The following is a 21063-nucleotide window of genomic DNA, read 5'->3' as shown; positions in this document are numbered from 1 at the left end:
CCCCTCTTCCAGGCTGTGCACCCCGGGTCCTCTGTTGAGGGATGACTGTGCTATGTCACAGGTGAGTGCCGTCCCCCCAGGGCAGTTCTGGGCTGCTGGGCTGTGTTGGGAGGCTCTCAGTCTGCTCAAATGATGGCTGAATGGGGCTCTGTTAATTCACACTGCTCCCCCTTCCCAGCTCTGGGACATTCAGCTGAGGTTGCAGGGAAGGCTAATGTCCACGCCCAGTTTTGTGGTGTGTGTCTGTTATTTGAAGCACTTCCGTCACACTGGGTTGTCTGGGGCAGCTCTGGGCTATGGGGCTGGCGATGGGCAGGAGTGTTTCCTGTCCACCAGGATGGTGGCTGTGAGCGGACACCCCCCTTTTCTTGGGAAGTTGTGTTGTTTAGTGAATTTTCTCAGCCACTGGATTATTGCCTTTTGTCTCAGAGCTCTCTTAGTTCTGCTCTTGACTTGACGTGCTCAAATTTCAATTCTTTGAAGCTTTCTGTATTGAGCTTCTTAGAGTAATTGTTTTAGAAAAAGCAAAAAGGATTTAAAAAAAAAAAAAAAAAAAAAAAAAAAAAAAAAAAAAACCGGCCCTCCTCAGAGATCTAATGGGTTATTGAAATGCTAATAGACAAAGCAACCAGGGCCATTAAGGAAAGGTGCCCAGGGCAGAGAGATCAGCCTTGCTTCGGGATTTGCATATGCGCCTCAAGGCCTGATCTCCGCCCTTCCCCTTTCTGTGTTCACCAGAACTCCAAAAATCCTCTGCTTTTATTTTGGAGTTTTTCGTGTTGTTTTTTTTCTATGCCTGTCTCCTCTCTGCTGGGCTGGCTGCTCTCAGAGTCTCTGGTGTCTGGCCTCAGTCTATCTATGGTTGGAGTTTGAATCAGTAGAATGAGTTTCCGGTAAGAGCAGCCACTGCAATTCTCCCTTCTCCTTCCTGGAGCTGACAGCCCCTCCTCCCCCGGGACTGAGCCTGGCAGGGAGGGGCGCGGGTCCCCTGGCCGCAAAAACTTACAGATTTCGCTGATCTCAGCAGTTCCACGTTTTCATGAGTGTTGTATGAAGTATGCCCAAAGACAGATTGCTCTGTGGTGTCCAGTCCACGCAGTTCCTGGCTTTTTACCTACTTTCCTGGAGGAGTAACTAAAACATACAGCTCACCAGTCTGCCATCTTGCCCCGCCCTCCTCCAGATATCCTTTTCTACCAAAATCTTTCACTCAGTGATTTTAGCATCCTTTAATGATTCTCACCTGGGCGGGAGGTTGAAAATGATTTTATTCTAATTCTTACATTTCTTCCATTCATTTAATAGCTATCATTTTTCTGCAAAGAAGAACTCCCCCCCCCTTTTTATTAACATCACTATGGTTTCGTGGATCTTTTAAATTTTTAATAAGTTATAATCCATTACAGTCAATATTCTTTTTTAATCTCAAATTGGCTCCCTGGCTTTCTTGCATAAATAATATTCCTGTTTCATCTTATACTTTACCTGACTCAGACCTAAAATCAGCCACTTCTCCAAGAAGCTCTTATTGATAATTATTTTAATTTGATATTTTTGTCAGAAACGTGAATTAGCAAGCAGAATTTGCTGTCTCCATTTTTACTGTAATATTTACATTGAAATGCTTACCTACATAATCATAAATACTGTCTTAGAAATTATTAACATAAATGAATTGAAAACCAATATTCCTTTCCTTTAAAATGAGCCCCTATAGGATAGTTTGGATATTTGGATATACCATATAGTGCTCCACTAAATAAAATTGTGTTACTTTTTCTCTTAACCATAGTTTCCTTTGGGAAAAATTTCCCTCCGAGATAGACTGAAGTAAACTGATTTTTAAAAGCCTCATCAGTTTAAAAAAATAAGTTAACGTGTCTCCTTTCTCCCAAGCAACTAAGTGGTAGATTTTTCATTCCTACAAAGCCACTGTAAAACATTTTGTTCTGAAAAAGTATTTTTTAGAAATCCATTATATTGTCACCACCTGACTGAAACTAGATAATCTCCTAATATAAAATTTCTAATTTGAGGCAGAGTCCAAACTAAAGCCTGTTGTTTTTGTTTATTACTATCTTGTTTCTCTTCTCTGTAAGAACCCTTGTCTTATTCTTAGAGATGAGAGTATTTTAACTTTGGACTGTGGCCTAAAATATTCTTGATGACATATTTAAAAATAGATATTATTAAATTTTGTGGCTTTTAACAACAAAAATGTTTTATCAAAGTACCCATGGTATGGGTACTCCTCCAATTGTATTTCCTAATCATAAATTCACATTGATTTTATGGTTGATGAAGGTTGACTTTTTTTTTAACTTTATTTATCGAAAAATTAAAACAGAAAAACAAACAAAAAAAAACACATTTCAAACAAAACAAAGCAAAGGATTAAGAAGAACAAATAATCTAAAATAACTACATTGCTTCCTATATATTCCTGCCATACCCCAAGAAAATTAACAAACCATAATCAAAGAAAGGTATAAGAAAAACCAAATAACCTAAAATAACTACAATGAAGTTAATTTTTTAATTCAATAGCTTTTTTTTTACTTTATCAAAAAGTTTAAAAAAGAATTCAAACAAAACAAAGAATTAAGGAAAACTAAATAACCTAAAATAACTGTATTGCTTCCAACATGTCCCTACCATAAGCCAAGAAAATTAACAAACCCTAACACAACAAAGTAATAAGAAAAGTAAATAACCTAAAATCACTACATGGCTTCCAACGTGATCCTACCATACCCAAGAAAGTTTGCAAACCATAATCATTCCTGAGCATTCCCATAACATTGAGAGATGAAGGTTGACTTTTGCATGAACCTTTAAATAATCTCAGTGTAATTTTCAAAAATCTTATCTCTATGTTCAGTCTAAACCTTTGAAAACATGACTATTCAGTCCCCTCCTAAAATGTAGTTATCTCCTTATCTAAATGGTCCTGTTAGGCATCTGAGGCTCAACATATCTGAAACTGAATTTGCTTTCTTACTCTCACATCTGCCCTCCTCATGTGTTACTACTGATTTTCATATAGCCAGCTTTTTCCTGCTATTCCAATTATAACTCCAAGAAGTTTTTATTGAGCATTACCTGTCTGCGAAGAACTTTGCTGGGTCCCTTTCCCCTCTGAGTTTCCCACAGTTGCTAAGGTGACATTTTTAAAGTAAACTTTTCTAGTTATTAATAGTAATACATGGTCCATTCAACCAAAACAATGACATAAAATGATCTTGGGTGCCGTTCTCCCATAGAATCCCCCACAACTAGAAAAACTGGCAAAGCCATTCTTCCTCAGAACTCTGGAAAACAGTTCAAATATTGCAGTAACTAGTAAAATGGATCAAACCAAGAAAATGCAACTTTAAAACTGGTAGAAGACCTTGGGAAGACTGTTGCTGCAAAGGAGAGGCTAGGCCTCCCTATAATTGTGCCTAAGAGCCTCCTCCCGAATGCCTCTCTGTTGCTCAGATGTGGCCCTCTCTCTCTACCTAAGCCAACTTGAAAGGTGAAATCACTGCCCTCCCCACTACGTGGGATCAGACACCCAGGGGAGTGAATCTCCCTGGCAACGTAGAATATGACTACCGGGGAGGAATGTAGACCCAGCATCATGGGATGAAGAACATCTTCTTGACCAAAAGGGGGATGTGAAAAGAAATGAAATAAGCTTCAGTGGCAGAGAGATTCCAAAAGGAGCCGAGAGGTCACTCTGGTGGGCACTCTTACACACAATTTAGGCAACCCTTTTTTGTTTCTAAAGAACTGGGGTAGCTGGTGGTGGATACCTGAAACTATCAACCTACAACCCAGAACCCATGAATCTCGAAGACAATTGTATAAAAATGTAGCTTATGAGGGGTGACAATGGCATTGGGAAAGCCATAAGGATCACCCTCCCCTTTGTCTAGTTTTTGGATGGATGAGTAGAAAAATAGAAGAAGGAAACACACAAACAAACAGACAGACAAAGGCACCCAGTGTTCTTTTTTACTTTAATTGCTTTTTTTCACTTTAATTATTCTTGTTATTTTTGTGTGTGTGCTAATGAAGGTGTCAGGGATTGATTTAGGTGATGAATGTACAACTATGTAATGGTACTGTGAACAATCGAATGTACAATTTGTTTTTTATGACTGCATGATATGTGAATATATCAATAAAATGAAGATTTAAAAAAAAAATCAAAAAAAAAATTGGTAGAAGAAACTTGCAGCACCCTTATTGACCTTTCCTACTACCGCCTCCCTGCCACAGTGTGGAGCCTCCCTATATTCCTATTGTAGATCCCTAGTCCTGTTCCCAAAGGGAACAGCGTAATCCCTATGCACATTCTAGTGTGCATGTATTTCCATGCCAGTGTGGCAGGTGGGAGACTGAAAGATTGAAACAGGAAACTCATCTCCAGCTCACTATCCCAGAACTTGTGCTGCAGGCTGAGCAGCTTGTAGAAAGTTAAAACACTGTAAGAAACAATTAAGTCGTAGCTGCCTAGGGCAAAGAATTACCTACTTTGTCATAGAAGAGAGCACCCAGAAAGGGGAGAGTGTCAGTTTCATACAGAGTAGGGAAGGCATTCAAATTCCTGTAAAGGGAGGAAATCCTAAGGCCATAAGCAAGCAAAGCCCAGGAAAAGAAACAGGCACAGAAAAGATGGAGAGGACCCTGCACTTCATTATTAGCTTAGGTTGATCATCTTGATAGGAGGGCTAAATTCTGAAGGAAGATATCAGCCAATGCAAAGCCAATTCACAAAGATGGTGAAAGATGTTATTGGCATAGGTTTGTTTTTGTTAGCTCCTAGCACTGAGGGAAATCTCGGTCACCTCACTAGCTGGATGCAAACTTACAGAACAGACAGGTCAAGGGCTAAATCCCAGAGTTGTCACTTTGAAATATTAAAATGTACAATGTACAACAAAAGTTTACAGACAAAGAAACAGGAAATGATGTCCCATCCAAAGGAACAAGATGAAAATCCATAAATCACCAATGAAGATCAGACTTGGTTGGGACATACTTGACAAAGACTTTTTTAAAAGTAATGCTTTTTTTTTTTTTTCAATTTTTTTATATAGTTAATAGTTAATTTTTTTAAAAAGTAGTTAATTAAAAAAAAATGAAAAAAATATGCAGAGCCCCCCTGAGGAGCTGGGGGAGAATGCAGGGGTGTTGGGCTTCCCCACCTCGATGGTTGCTGATGTGCTCACAGATACAGGGGACTGGTGGTTTGATGGGCTGAGCCCTCTACCATGGGATTTGCCCTTGGGAAGACTGTTGCTGCAAAGGAGATGCTAGGCTTCCCTATAACTGTGCCTAAGATTCTCCTCCCGAATGCCTCTTTGTTGCTCAGATGTGGCCCTCTCTCTCTAACTAAGCCAAGTTGGCAGATGAAAGCACTCCCCTCCCTCCTACATGGGATCAGACACCCAGGAGAGTAAATCTCCCTGGCAATGTGGAATATGACTCCCAGGGAGGAATCTAGACCCAGCATCGTGGAATGGAGAACATCTTCTTGACCAAAAGGGGGATGTGAAAGGAAATGAAATAAGCTTCAGTGGCAGAGAGTTTCCAAAAGGAGCCAAGAGGTCACTCTGGTGGGCACTCTTAATCACAATATAGACAACCCATTTTAGGTTCTAATGAATTGGAATAGCCAGCAGTAAATACCTGAAACTATGAAACTAGAACCCAGAACCCTTAAATCTTGAAGATGATTGTATAAAAATGTAGCTTATGAGGGGTGACCATGTGATTGGGAAAGCCATGTGGACCACACTCCCCTTTGTCCAGTGTATGGATGGATGAGTAGAAAAATGGGGGCAAAAAAAAAAGCACCCAGTGTTCTTTTTTTACTTTAATTGTTCTTTTTCACATTAATTTTTATTCTTATTATTTTTGTGTGTGGTAATGAAAATGTTCAAAAATTAATTTTGATGACGAATGCACAACTATATAATGGTACTGTGAAAAAAAAAAAAGTAATCCTCAATATGCTCAAGAAGAGAAAGGAAAACACAAAGAAATAACTAAAAGATATAAAAAAAGACAGTGAATGAATGAGAATCTCAAAAAACAAAAAAAGATACTAAGCCATAGAAAGGTATGAAATCTTGATACATGCAACAATTTGGATGAACCTTGAAGACATCATGTTGAGTGAAATAAACTAGAGATAAAAAACAAATAATTTATGATCTCACTTAAATAAAGTAATTAGAATAAGCAAATTCATAGAGTCAGAAGCTAATATGTAGGTTACTGGGGGCTGGGAGTAGGAATGGGGGTAGGGTTAGAGAATGGAAAATTAATGCTTACATTTTACAGAGTTTCTGTTTGGGGTGGTGGAAAAGTTTTGGTAATAGATGGTGGTGATGGTAGCACAACATTGTGAATATAATTTACAGAATTATATATTTGAATATGATTAAAAGGAAATTTTCAGAGGTATATATGTTGCTAGAAAAAAAGTTAACAATCCAACAAAAACAACCATAGGTTGTGCAACCCAAGCAGTGAACGTTCATGTAAACTATGAACTATAATTAATAATATACAATTATAATAATATTCTTTCATCAGTTGTAAGAAAGTTACCAAACTAATGCAAGATGTTAAAAATGGGAACAAATATATGAGAACTCTATATTTTCTGCATGCTCTTTCTGTAAATCTATAACTTCTCCAATGGAAAAAAAAAAAAAAAAAAAACTTCATTCCAAAACAAAAAAAAAAACAAGGTGGAAGCAAACCTAAGTGTCCATCAGCAGATTATGGGTAAATACAATGTAGTATATACATACAATATATATTATTTAGCTGTTAAAAAGAAAGACATTTGATACACCCAACATGTGAACCTTGAAGACATCATGTTGAGTGAAATAAACCACACACAAAGGATAAATATAGTGTGATCCCCCGATATGAAATAATTAGAATAAGCAAATTCACCGAGTTAGAAACTAGAATATAGGTTAACAGGAGCTGGGATGGGGGTAGGAATTGTGGGATTGATCCTTAATTGGTAGAGAGTTTTTATTTGGGTTGATGAGCAAGTTTTGGTAATGGATGGTCATGGTGATAACCCAACATTGTGGCTGTAATTAACACCACTAAATTATATATTTGAGCGTGATTAAAAGACAAAACTTTGGGTTGTATATATGTTACTAGAATAAAAATTTTTAAAAATATATAAAAAACATAGGAGTGTTCAACACAGTTAACCATAATACAAACTGTGGAGTTTAAAAAACAATAGTAAGAACTATTGAACTAGTTAATAGTACAATTATAATACTATTCTTTCATTATCTGTAACAGAGTTACCACAATAATGCGGTGTTAATAATAGGGAGGATATATGGGAACTCTGTATTTTCTGCATACAAAAAGTACAACATCTCTAATAAAATTATTATTTTAGAGATGCATGAAGTTAGAAAAAAAAGCAATACAAGCTCATTGTATAAAAAAAGGGAAAATATATAGAAGTATATAAAAGAAAATTAAAGTCACTTATAATTACACTAAGCAAAGATATCCACTATGTTTAGCATTGTCCTTTGAGCTTTCAGTTTAATCCCAAGTTAACCATGATATGGAATAATTATGTGTGAAACAAAAAAATTTTGAATAATATCCACCAACCTGTGAATAGTATTAAGAGTAGAAGAATGAATAATGAGAGATCTTTCACTTTCTAAACAATATATTTCTGCAGTGTTTGGAATTTCAAAAAGTGGGTATTATTTTTATAAATATATAAATACATATTTGTTATATATTATATTTTATGGAATATATATATTTGCTTATATCCATTTATATTTCAAATATATTTAAAAGTGTATATATGAACATTTTCAGTAATGTTGGTGATAATTGCTCTCTTTTTTACAGTTTGACAAGTCCTCTATATGTGTAGAATTATCCTATTGAATTGAAGATAATTTACCTCTAATGACTGTACAAGTCATGTGTTTTTCTCAACTAAAGTAAATATAATTAACAAATTGTCACATATTTCTGTTTGGGCTTTAAAATTGAACAAAAATTTGAAAATAGCTTATTTCTTTAAAATATGAAAATAGCTATTGCTAAGACATCTCTCAAACAAATAAAAATTTTTGTGTGAAAACACTGTGTCCTTTATTTGTTATTTTAAATCATGGCTTAAAATTGGTGATCAAAATGATATTTATCCTGTTAAGCTATATTAGCAGCCCCATCACTGGCCTTTTCAAGTACTATTTCATGTTAATTTACCTTACTATTTAGTTTATGAATGTACTTACAACAAAATTATGGAAGAAAGTTTACATTTAAAAGTAAGGTTAGCTCAAGGGGTGGGACAAGATGGCTGAGTAGTGAGTTGTGGGCTTTAGTTACTCCTCTGGGGCAGTTGGTAGAATGCTAGGAGCTGCGTGGACCGGACACCATAGAGGAATTTGAGTCTGGACATACTTCATACAACACTCACGGATGCGTGTAGCAGCTGAGATCAGCGAAATATGAAAGTTCTCATGGCCAGGGGCCCCACGCCCCTCCCTGCCAGTCACAGCTGTGAGGGAGGAAGGGTCGTCGGTGCTGGGAACCAGGAAAGAATACCACAGTTGCAGCACTGATTAACAAACTCAAACTGCTGAATGAAAGCTCCAACCATACATAAACTGAGACCAGACACCAAAGAATCTGGGAGCAGTCAACCCAGTGGAGAGGAGGCAGGGCTAGCAAAAACAGCAAAAATAAATAAATGAATAAAAATAAATAAAAACAGAGACTTTTGGAATTGGGGTGAACATAATACAGAGAAGGGCTGGGCTCAAACACAGTCAGGCACATATGCAAATCCAAGAGGCCAGGGCCCCTCTCTGAAAAGCCAGTTTCTCTGCTTTCTTGATTTTTCCTAAATTGCCCTCAATTCCTTGTCTTTTAGCATTTCAATAGCCCATCAGAACTGCAAGGACTATAAATAGTCCATACCCTGGGCCCTTTTTTTTCTTTTTTTATCTTTTTCTCTTTTTTTTTTCAAATAATGATTCTAGGAAGCCCATTACAGAAAGCCTCAAAGACTTGAAATTTGGGCCCAGGCAAGAGCAGAGCTAAGATAGCTCTGAGAGACAAAGCAATAAGTCTAGTGGCAGAAAAAATTCATTAAACACCATAACTTCCCAAGTAAAGGGGGGCATGGCTCAGCTCCAGTGGCAGCCCTCCTTTGGGGAGCTCAGACTCCAGGGACTGGAATTCAGAAACCAGCTTCAGTCAGCCATGCCCCCAAAACGGTCAGGGTCACCAGGAGAACTAAAGGCACCACACCTCCTTACTCTGGTAGGGGAGCTGTGGGCTGGCAAGCGCCACCTGCTGGACAGCATAGGAAAAGCACCAAGTCTAAAGGACTCACAGGAGGGTCTCATTCTCAAGGAAACTTCATAACCTCCTCCTGAGACCTGGGCGTCTCTGGACTGGGAAAACCTGACTGGGGTTGACCATATCTGAGGAGACTCTCACACAAAAAGGCTACATAGAGGCAGGGCAAGAAACAGAAAAACGAGGTGAAAAACACCGATCAGCTAAATAGAACCTAAGATAGAGGCATAGAATAAGCGGTACTAAACATCAGAGGTTAGAGAACAAAGCAAACCAAGAAGAAAACCCTATGTAAAAGAGAGAAAGCAAGCTCCAGAATAAACTAGTAAAGAAAGTCAGATGCCTAGACAGCTCAAGATAATGAGCCATGCTAGGAAACATGAAAATATGGGCCAGCTGAAGGAACAAACTAATAGTTCAACCGAGATACAGGAGCTGAGACAACTAATGCTTAATCAGTTCAATGAACTGAAGGAAGAACTAATTAAAGATGTTCAAACAAATCTCCTAAATGAATTAAAAAATCAAGTCAATGAACTGAGGGAAGATACAGCAAAAGAGATGAAGGATATAAGGAAGACACTGGATGACCATAAACAAGAATTCATAAACTTGAAAAAACAAATGGCAGAACTTATGGGAATGAAGGGCATAATGGAGGAGATGAAAAAGACAATGGAGGGATACAACAGTAGATTTGAACAGGCAGAAGAAAGGATCAGTGAATTGGAAGACCAGACATTTGAATTCATACACACAAAAGAACAGATGGTGAAAAGAATGGAAAAATATGAGCAGGGTCTTAGGGAGCTGAGTGACAACATGAAGCACACAAATAAATAAATGTTATGGGTGTCCAAGAGGGAGAAGAGAGGGGAAAGGGGGCAGGAAGAATAATAGAAGAAATAATCACTGAAAATTTCCCAACTCTTATGAAAGACAGAAAATTACAGATTCAAGAAGTATAGTGTACCCCAAACAGAATAGACCCCAATAGAACACTCCAAGACACTTACTGATCAGATTGTCCAATGGCAAAGATAAAGAGAGAATTCGGAAAGCAGCAAAAGAAAAGCAATCCATCACATACAAGGGAAACTCAATAAGACTATGTACAGATTTCTCCACAGAAACCATGGAGGCAAGAAAACAGTGGTATGATCTATTTAAGATACTGAAAGAGAAGAACTGCCAACCAAGAATTCTATATTCAGCAAAACTGTCCTTCAAAAATGAGGGAGAGATTAAAATACTTTCAGACAAACAGATACTGGGAGAGTTTGTGAATAAGAGACTGGCACTACAAGAAATACTAAGGGGAATACTACAGGCTGATAGCAAAAGACAGAAGAAAGGTTTGGAGAAGAGTGTAGAAATGACAATTTTCAGGAAGAGTAAAAAGAGAAAGAGGAAAAAATAAGACATTACTTATAAAATCCAAAAGACAAAATGATAGAAGAAAGTACTGCCCTTACAGTAGTAACACTGTTAATGGATTAAACTCCCCAATAAAATGACACAGACTGGCAGAATGGATTAAAAAACAGGACCCATCTATATGCTGTCTACAAGAAACTCACTTTAGACACAAGGACAAAAATAGGCTGAAAATGAACGGTTGGAAAAAGATATTTCCTGCAAACAGCAACCAGAAAAAAAGCAGCAGTAGCTACATTAATTTCAGACAAAGTAGACTTCAAAAGTAAAACAATTGAAAGAGCAAAGAAGGACACTATATATTAATAAAAGGGTTAATTCATCAAGAAAACATAACAATCATAAATATTTATGCACCAAGCCAGAGTGCCCCAAAATTCATGAAACAAGCACTGAGAACACTGAAAGGAGAAGTGAATAACTCCACAGTAATAAAGACTTCAATACACCGCTCTCATCAATGGATAGAACATCTAGACAGAGGCTCAATAAGGAAATGGAGATGTTGAATTGTATGATAAATGAACTAGACTTGACAGACATTTATAGAACACTACACCCCACAACAGCAGGGTACACGTTTTTCTCAAGTGCTCATGGAACATTCTCTAGGATAGACCACATGTTGGGTCACAAAGCAAGTCTCAACAAACTTAAAAATATTGATATTATAAAAAACACTTTCTCAGATCGTAGTGGAATGAAGTTGGAAATAAATAACAGGCAGAAGATTGTAAAATTCACAAATATATGAAGACTAAACAACACACTCATAGAAAACCAGTGGGTAAAGGAAGAAATTACAAGAGAAATTAGTAAATACCTCAAGGCAACTGACAATGAAAACACAACATATCAAAACTTAGGGGATGCAGCAAAGGCAGTGCTGAGAGGGAAATTTATTGCCCTAAATGCCATATTAAAAGAGAAGAAGGCAAAAATTGAGGAATTAACTGTCCACCTGGAGGAACTAGAGAAAGAACAGCAAACTGACCCCAAAGCAAACAGAAGGAAAGAAATAACAAAGATTAGAGCAGAAATAAATGAAACTGAGAATAGGAAAACAGTAGAGAGAATCAACAAAACCAGAAGCTGGTTCTTCAAGAAAATCAACAAAATTGATGGACCCTGGCTAGGCTAACAAAAAAAAAAAAGAGAGAGAGAGAGAGAGAGAGAGAGAGGATGCAAATAAATGCAATCAGAAACGGGAAAGGAAACATAACTACTCACCCTGCAGAAATAAAGGAGATAATGAGAAAATAAGCAACTATATGCTAATAAACTAGACAACTTAAGTGAAATGGACAACTTCCTAGAAAAGCATAAACAACCAACATTGACCAGAGAAGAAATAGATGACCTCAACAAACCAATCACAAGTAAAGAGATTGAGTCAGTCATCAAAAAGCTCCCAAAAAAGAAAATCCCAGGACCATATGGCTTCACATGTGAATTCTACCAAGCATTCAAGAAAGAATATCAATCCTGCTCAAACTCTTCAAAAAAATTGAAGTGGAGGGAAAGCTACCCAACTCATTCTATGAAGCTAGCATCACCCTAATACCAAAATCAAAGGTACCACAAAAAAAAGAAAATTATACACCAGTGTCTTTAATGAATATAGATACAAAAATCCTCAACAAAATATTCACAGATAGAATCCAGCAGCACATTAAAATAATTATACACCCTGACCAAGTGGGGTTTATTCCAGGTATGCAAGGCTGGTTCAACACAAGAAAATCAATTAATGTAATACACCACATCAGTAAATCAAAGCAGAAGAACCACATGATCATCTCAATTGATGCAGAAAAGGCATTTGACAAAATTCAACATCCTTTCTTGATGAAAACACTTCAAAGGATAGGAATAGAAGGGAATTTTCTCAATATGATAAAGGCAATAGATGAAAAACCGACAGCTAACCTTGTACTCAATGGGGAGAGACTGAAAGCTTTCCCTCTAAGATCAGGAACAAGACAGGGAGGCCCGCTGTCACCATTGTTATCCAACACTGTGCTGGAAGTTCTAGCTAGAGCAATTAGTCAAGAAACAGAAATAAAAGGCATCCAAATTGGAGAGGAAGAAGTAAACTTTCACTGTTTGCAGATGACATGATGCTCTATGTAGAAAATCCAGAAAAATCTACAGCAAAGCTATTAGAGCTAATCAATGAATACAGCAAAATAGCAGGCTACAAGATCAACACATAAAAATCTGTAGTGTTCTTATACACAAGTAATGTGCGACAAGAGGAAGAAACCAAAAAAAAAAAAAAAGTCCATTTACAATAGCAACCAAAAGAATCAAGTATTTAGGAATAAACATAACGAAGGCCACAAAAGGCCTATACAAAGAAAACTACAAGAAACTGCTAAAAGAAATCGAACAGGACCTTAAAAAATGGAAGAACATACCATGTTCGTGGATTGGAAGACTAAATATAATTAAGATGTCAACTCTACCTAAACTGATTTGTAGATTCAATGCAATACCAATTAAAATCTCAATAACTTACTTTGCATAAATAGAAAAACCAATAACCAAATTTATTTACAAGGGCAAGGTGCCCAGAATAGCCAAAAATATCTTGAGAAAGAGGAATGAAGTGGGAAGTCTAACACTACCTGACTTTGAAGCATATTACACAGCTACAGTGCTCAAAACAGCATGGTACTGGCATAAGGACAGAGATACCAACCAACAGAATTGAATTGAGTATTCAGAAATAGATAATTGTCTATGGACAACTGATCTTTGATAAGACAATCAAGCCAAAGCACCTGGGACAGAACAGCCTCTTTAATAAATGGTGTTTGGAGAACTGGATATCCATTTCCAAAAGAATGAAAGCGGACCCCTGTCTCACACCTTATACAAAAAATTAACTCCAGATGGATCAGAGACCTAAACATAAGCGCTAAGACCATAAGACTCTCAAAAGAAAATGTAGGGCAATATCTTCAAGATCTTATGATAGGAGGTGGTTTCCTAGACCTTACACCCAAAGTGTGAGCAACCAGAGAACAAACAGACAAATGGGATCTCCTCAAAATCAAACACTTTAGTACATCAAAGGACTTTGTTAGAAAAGTAAAAAGGCAGCCTACATAATGGGAGACAATATTTGGAAACCACATATCAGATAAGGGTTTACTATCCCGAATATATAAGGCAATCCTATGACTCAACAACAGAAAGACAAACAACCCAATTAAAAAATGGGCAAAAGACATAGACAGACACTTTTCTAAAGAGGAAATACAAATGGCTCAAAAACATATGAAAAAAATGCCCAACTTCACTGGCTATTAGGGAAATGCAAATCAAAAACATGATGAGATATCATCTCACAGCTACCAGAATGGCCTTTATCCAAAAAAAAAAAAGAAAATTACAAGTGCTGGAGAGGATGTGGAGAAAGAGGCACACTTACTCATTGTTGGTGGGAATGTAAAATGGTGCCGCCACTCTGGAAGATAGTGTGGAGGTTCCTCAGGAAGCTAAGTATAGATTTGCCATATGACCTGGCTATTCCAGCTCAAAGGAGCTGAAAGTTAAGACACAAACGAACATTTATAAACCGATGTTTACTGCAGCATTATTCATGATTGCCAAGAGATAGAAGCAGTTCAAATGTCCATCAACAAACGAGTGGATAAACAAACTGTGGTATATACACATGATGGAATATTACACAGCTGTAAGACAGAACGAAGACACGGAACATAAAATAACATGGATGAACCTTGAGAACATTATGTTGAGCCAGAAACAAAAGAACAAATACTGTATGGTCTCACTAATATGAACTAATGTTAATGAGCAAACTTTGGGAGTTAAAAGCTGATAACACAGGCTACCAGGAGATGGAAAGAGGGTAGAGATCAAGTATTTGATGCTGAAGGACTACAGAATGTTCAACAGGATTGATTGTATGGATCCAGAAATAGCATAATATTGAGTGATGGTAGCACAATATTGTAAGTACACTGAACAAAGATGTTTCTGATTAAAGCTGAAAGAGGTGGGATAGGGGAATGTATGGCACCAGAGGTAAAGATAGATGATAAAGACTGAGATTGTATAAGTTGGCAAAAACTGGAGTGGCCAATGACTGTTACTAAATATACAAATATAAAAATGTTTTCACATGTGGGAGAACAAATGAGTGTCAACCATGCAGACAGTTGAAAAAGGGATGGTATTTGGGAAAAAATATAATCAAGGCAAACTGGAGTCTATGGTTAACAGTAATATTGTAGTATGCTTCCATTAAATGTAACAAATGCAATATACCAAAGTTAAATGTGTAAGAGAGGGGGGTATAAGGGAGGGATATGGGATTCTTGGTAATGGTGTTGTCTTCTGTCCTTACTATTATATTGTATTGTATGACATTTCATTTTTCTTTTTATTATCTTTTTTATTCACAAAAAAAAACTTTTTCATAGTAATCAGTATGTTCAAGTGCTGACTGTAGTAATAAATGTACAACTATATGATGATACCGTGAACAACTGACTGTACACTATGGATAGTTGTATGGTATGTGAATATATCTCTATAAAATTGTAAGAAAAAATATAAATAGGGATAAAAGTGTTGGAGAAAACATGAAGAGAAGGATTTACCTATTTACTGTTGATGAGGAGGCAGAATGATGTAGCCTTTCTGGAGGTCAGTGTGGTGGTTCCACAAGAAGCTAAGTATGTGGGGTCCATAAGGTCCTGAAACCTCATTATGGGGTATGTACTTGGAAGATCTGAGAGCAGAGACATGAATGGACATTTGCACACTGGTGTTTATGGAGGCAGTACTCATGATTTGCAATGAGTAGAGGTGGCCTAAGGGTACACCAACTGAGGAACAGAATGGTGAATTGTGGTGTATGGAATTGTGGTAAATGGAATATTGAGCAACTACCAGAAGGAGTGAAGCTGTGAGACACGCAACGATGTGAATGGATGCTGTAGACAGCATTCTGAGTGAAGTACACCAGAAACAAAGGCAAACACTATAATGCCTCACCAATATGTACTAACTACAATGTGTAAACTCAGAATTGAATCTTAGAGCACAGCTTAACAGGGAAACAATTATTGTAATGGTCACTAGATTGTAAGCTCTTAAAGCAGTCAAATCTATTCCTGAATTGCAATGGCTGTCTCTGCAACATTGGATATCTGTGTGACACCTGAAACTTAGAGCTGGAGCTTGGCAGATATGAATGTCAGTGTTAATGCATACAGCCAACTGTTAAAAAAAAAAAAAAAGCTGAAAAAGAGTCCAGACTTTACTTAGAGATATGAATGACGCAGATCTGGTTAAGACTAGGGCAAATCAGACCAAAGGGTAAAGGTTGAAATTGACTGTGTGTTAAAACTTCAGCTTCCATGTGAGACCAAGGGAAGAGATGTTTATTTGGTGTAGCATCTATATTTTATAAACAATAAAACTTCTACAGTCAGTTTGTTCAAGCACCACAATTACATGGAACTTCGAATAGGAAGTGAGATATGATAGGTTTGTATAGCTTAGAGTGAGATAGCAACACATCCCAAAATAATTTGGCAGAGAATAAAAATACATATTCAGGGGCCCCCTGAAGAGCTGGGGGAAAATGCGGAAGTGTTGGACTTCCTCACCTGGATTGTTGCTGATGTTCTCACAAACGTTGAGGAGTGACGACTTGGTATGCTGAGCCCTCTGTCTTGGGGCTTGCTCTTATGAAGCTTGTTACTGCAAAAGGAGAGGCTAAGCCTGCTTATAATTGTGCCTAAGAGTCTCCCCCTGAATGCTTCTTTGTTGCTCAGATGTGGCCCTTCTCTCTCTAGCTAGACCAGCTGAGCAGGTGAACTCGCTGCCCTCCCCTCTACATGGGACCTGACTCCCAAGGGTTTAAATCTCCCTGGCAACGCAGGATATGACTCCCGAGGATGAGTCTGGACCCAGCGTCATGGGATTGAGAACATCTTCTTGACCAAACAGGGGATAGGAAAGGAAACAAAATTAAGCTTCAGTGGCTGAGAGATTCCAAATGCAGTCCAGAGATCACTCTGATGGACGTTCTTACACTATATAGATAACACTTTTTAGGTTTTCATGTATTGGAATAGCTAGAAGTAAATACCTAAAACTATCAAACTCCAACCCAGTAGCCTTGACTCTTGAAGATGACTGTATAACAATGTTGCTTACAAAGGGTGACAGTGTGATTGTCAATACCTTGTGGATCGCACTCCCTTTATCCAGTGTATGGATAGATGAGTAGATAAATGGGGACAAAAGCTAAATGAAAAGTGGGGTGGGATGGGAGGGATGATTTGGGTGTTCTTTTTTATGTTCGTTTTTTATTCTTATTCTGATTCTGGTATAAGGAAAATGTTCAAAAATAGATTGGGGTGATGAATGCATAACTGTATGATGGTACTGTGAACAGTTGATTGTACACCATGGATGATTGTATGGTATGTGAATAATATTTCAGTAAAACTGAATTTAATTAAAAAAGTAAATAATAGAAATTATAAAAAAATGATTGGGGTGATGAATGCATAACTATATGATGGTACTGTGAATAGTTGGTTGTACAGCATAGGTGATTGTATGGTATGTGAATATATCTCAGTAAAACTGAATTTAATTAAAAAGAAAGAAAAAGATGGCAGAAATGCTTAAAAAGGAGTATAACAGAAATTTTGGAAATCAAATTAAGAATTCAAAAGATGAGTTTTAATAACAGCTTAGGTACAGCAGAAACAAGGATTGATGAGCAGGAAGACCCACTCTCAGGAAATCCACATTGAAGCATAGCAAGGAAAAAGGATAAATAAGCACAAAAGATATTGAGGGAAATGGACATAATGAGAACATTGTGCATATTTGCAATTGGTGTCGAAGCTAGAAGGTGCAGAGATAATGAGAAGAAGCCACCTTTGAAGAAGGCTGGCAAGAAGCTTCCAAAGTTGATGCAAAAACATTAAACCACTGTTTCACAAATCACACCAATAGCAAGCTCTGGATTAAAATTGACTTAAATCTTACTTTCTCTTTGTAGATTACATATACATGTGTGCATATATTTTATCTATAAATATACGTATATATGTATACATATGTTATCTTCTTTCTCTACTCCACTCCAATTCATGGTCTTGTATCTTTACTTGGATGTAAGTGAAGTGTTACACTTTAGAGAACATTGATTTAAGTGACCACTATTAGGGCTATTTAAAGTCAAATACTCATTCTTGACAGCTCAGAATTAGACATTTTGTTGTTGTCCTATTAACACATTTTACAAAAAAAATCAAAGTTGGATCATAATGTACATTTCTTACAATACTTATTAAATATGTGAAAAACTAAAAAAAAAAAAAAAAAAAGTGAGGTGAGGGTGAGAGAGTGGTATTAGTCCCTTTACAGGCTTCTGAGCCCCAGCCACAGTAAACTACCTCACAGACATGTGTATTTGCTCACATAAAGAAGGTTTAGATTGTGTTTCATCAGATCCCAACCCTAGAGAATTTTCTATGACCTTTGGATCATAGAAGTTCACTGACTCTATACCATCAGTGTCAGTAGTCTTACACGGTCTTTTAAAAAAGTGTGAACAGTTTAATTTACCTGACTTTATCATTACTGAAAAATATTTAAAAATACATACCTTACTGTCCTCTTACACCTGATGTTAGCTGCATCATTGCTAGACACAAAAAAGAATACTTTTTAAAAATTTTCTCAGAAAAAGATATAGCTAGGCTTGTAAGAATCAAAAATTTGGTAATGTTGAAACTTTCATGGCATAATTTCTCTGTGTCTCAGTTATCCTCATAGTGGAGATAATAACTAGCTTGTCAATTACAGTATTGTGAGAGTTAGAAGAGGTACTGGTACATAAAGCACCCTGAATGGTGCCTAACACACATTAATGCTCAATAAATGCTAACTTGATTATTTCTGACCCATGTACACAGTAGATTGATCTTTAATATAATTATAAATGAGAAATGCCTATATCAAATTATAATCTAAAACAAAGTAAAGATGGATCCTTATATAATATGTTTGGGAAACCGTCAAAATAATAACCTATATTATCAACCAAATAAAGTTTATGGCAGTGTGGTACACATGCTCTAGAGAAGGTTTACATTGTATTTTAGAAATAATCCATTTTGTAATATACTCACCCTAGAAAATTCCCAGGGGCCTTTGGATGGTAGAAGTTTACTGATGATTTGTCACTGGTATCAATATTCCTACACAGTCCCTTTTTTTAATATATTAAACAGACATTATTTTTAGGGCAGTTTTAGGTTTACAGAAACATTGAGCAGAACGTAGAGTTCCCATATCCATCTCTCTCCCTGCACCCAGTTTCCCCTATTATTAACATCTTCCATTAGTGTGCTATATTTGCAACAATTGAGGAATCAATATTAATACATTATTAGTAACTAAAGTCCATAGTTTGCATCAGAGTTCACTTTGTGTTGTACGTCTCTATGGGTTTTGACAAATGCATAATGTCATAGGTCTATACAGAATAGTTTCACTGCCCTAAAAATTCCATGTTTCACCTATTCACTCTTCCCTCTGTCCCTGAACCACTGGCAACCACTTATCTTTCTATTATCTCTAGAGCCATCTTTTCAAAAAGAATGCATAGTTATTAGAGAAAGATATTATTATAGGAGCCATCCTGATGAGATGTGACTAATTCGTCAAAATACCTTGTGCACATTAATTTCTGCAGATGTTTAAAATCTTGATTCAAATGAGATATTCCTTACAAAGTAATTTACTTAGCATGAGGATGTGATATGTAAAAAATATTCTATTTAAAACAAGAGTACCTTAAAATTTTTTAATTACACTTTTGTGTATAATTCTGTTTTTCTCTTGACTCACCTGTAATGGCAGCATTTCTCAGAGTATGTATGGTTTAGGGAATCTACAAGGACACACCTACTTTTATAATCATAGTAAGACATTGTTTGCTTTTTTCACTCATTCTTTCACCAGGGTGCAGTGTTGTTTTCCAGAATCTACATAATATGAGATAATTCAGCAGGTTGAATACGAGGCAGATAAGAGAGTCTGTCTTTTATTGAGCCAGACATTAAAGAGATTTGCAAAAACATAAAACAATGCTACTGTTCTCAAAAGTTTTTCAGAAAACATTATTTTTCATAAAATATTTTGTTAGCATCTAATTAATTTATTGTTATTTTTAAAGGATTTAGTAAGCAAATGTTTTTAAATTTTCTGTTTTCACTTCTAGTTGTAAATATGGATAGAAACAACCCATTATAAACAAAAGCTCTTTGTTTTTATAGTGTAAAAGGATCTAGAGACCAAAAAGGTTGACAACTGCTGTTCTTTTTCTTATATATAGCATCCTATTCAGATTCCTTCTACTCTCATGCAGATTCCTGGCTGTTTAATATGTCCTGTGCTTATTTTTCTTTTATTCCCTAAAGGTTACAGTTTTATTTTTTATCAGAATAATCCTAAATATTTTATCAGATATTAATCATTTTTATTCTGGACCTAAATAATTTGTAAACATCTTTATTTGCAGGTTGAAAACATAAGAAAACAATGTAATGTGCAGATTTCTCGATTAACAGAAGAACTATCAGCCCTTCAGATGGTATGTTAGAAGACCATCTTGATATTTCCTTCTGAATGTTGCTTATTTTAGAGGCCAAGATATGTATTTTGGGCATTCATTCATTCAAAGGATACTTACAAAACTAGGATCTACACCAGATCCTAGAAAAAGAGTGAAACTCAAGATAGACATGTATTATGAGGCCATGGATATTATGGTCTAGCAGGAAAAATGAATGGCACGTACATTTTATTCATATTACCTAACTATGACAGAAAGCTCAGGGTGCTTCTGAAGCATCCAGCTGTATCTCCTACCGTTTGCTGGATTCATCTGTGAAACCAGAGAGAAAGAAAAGGAGAAAAAATAGTTTATATGCCAGTGAGAAGAAAGAAAAACAGGAAGCTTCCTGAAAGAAGTAGGATGGTCCCTGATGAGTAAGCAAAGAAGGGAAAGGAAAAGGAATTTATATGAGTAGAGGTAGAATTAAGAATATAAATTTAACTTGAAGATTTGATTAAATGGAACTTGCTTACAAGAGAAGAAAAGTCTCAAGATTTCCAGGGAGATAATTTAAAACTTCACAAACTCTCATCTTTTCAGAATCTCTGTATCACTTT

At 36.5% G+C, this 21063-nt stretch overlaps 1 protein-coding gene across 3 annotated transcripts in view; it reads left to right on the top strand.

Annotated features, from left to right (window-relative positions):
* Positions 1-21063, top strand: part of SCLT1 (sodium channel and clathrin linker 1) — a 278459-nt gene that overhangs the window by 183283 nt on the left and 74113 nt on the right. For all 3 annotated transcript variants that reach the window (XM_037830653.1, XM_037830654.1, XM_037830655.1), the window contains one exon: positions 20411-20482. In XM_037830653.1, coding sequence (XP_037686581.1) covers positions 20411-20482 — 72 coding nt within the window. The remainder of the gene's footprint in view (positions 1-20410; positions 20483-21063) is intronic.

Source organism: Choloepus didactylus, chromosome 3 (assembly GCF_015220235.1).
Source record: "Choloepus didactylus isolate mChoDid1 chromosome 3, mChoDid1.pri, whole genome shotgun sequence".
Lineage (NCBI taxonomy): Eukaryota > Metazoa > Chordata > Mammalia > Pilosa > Megalonychidae > Choloepus > Choloepus didactylus.
This window is presented reverse-complemented; position numbering and strand designations above follow the sequence as displayed.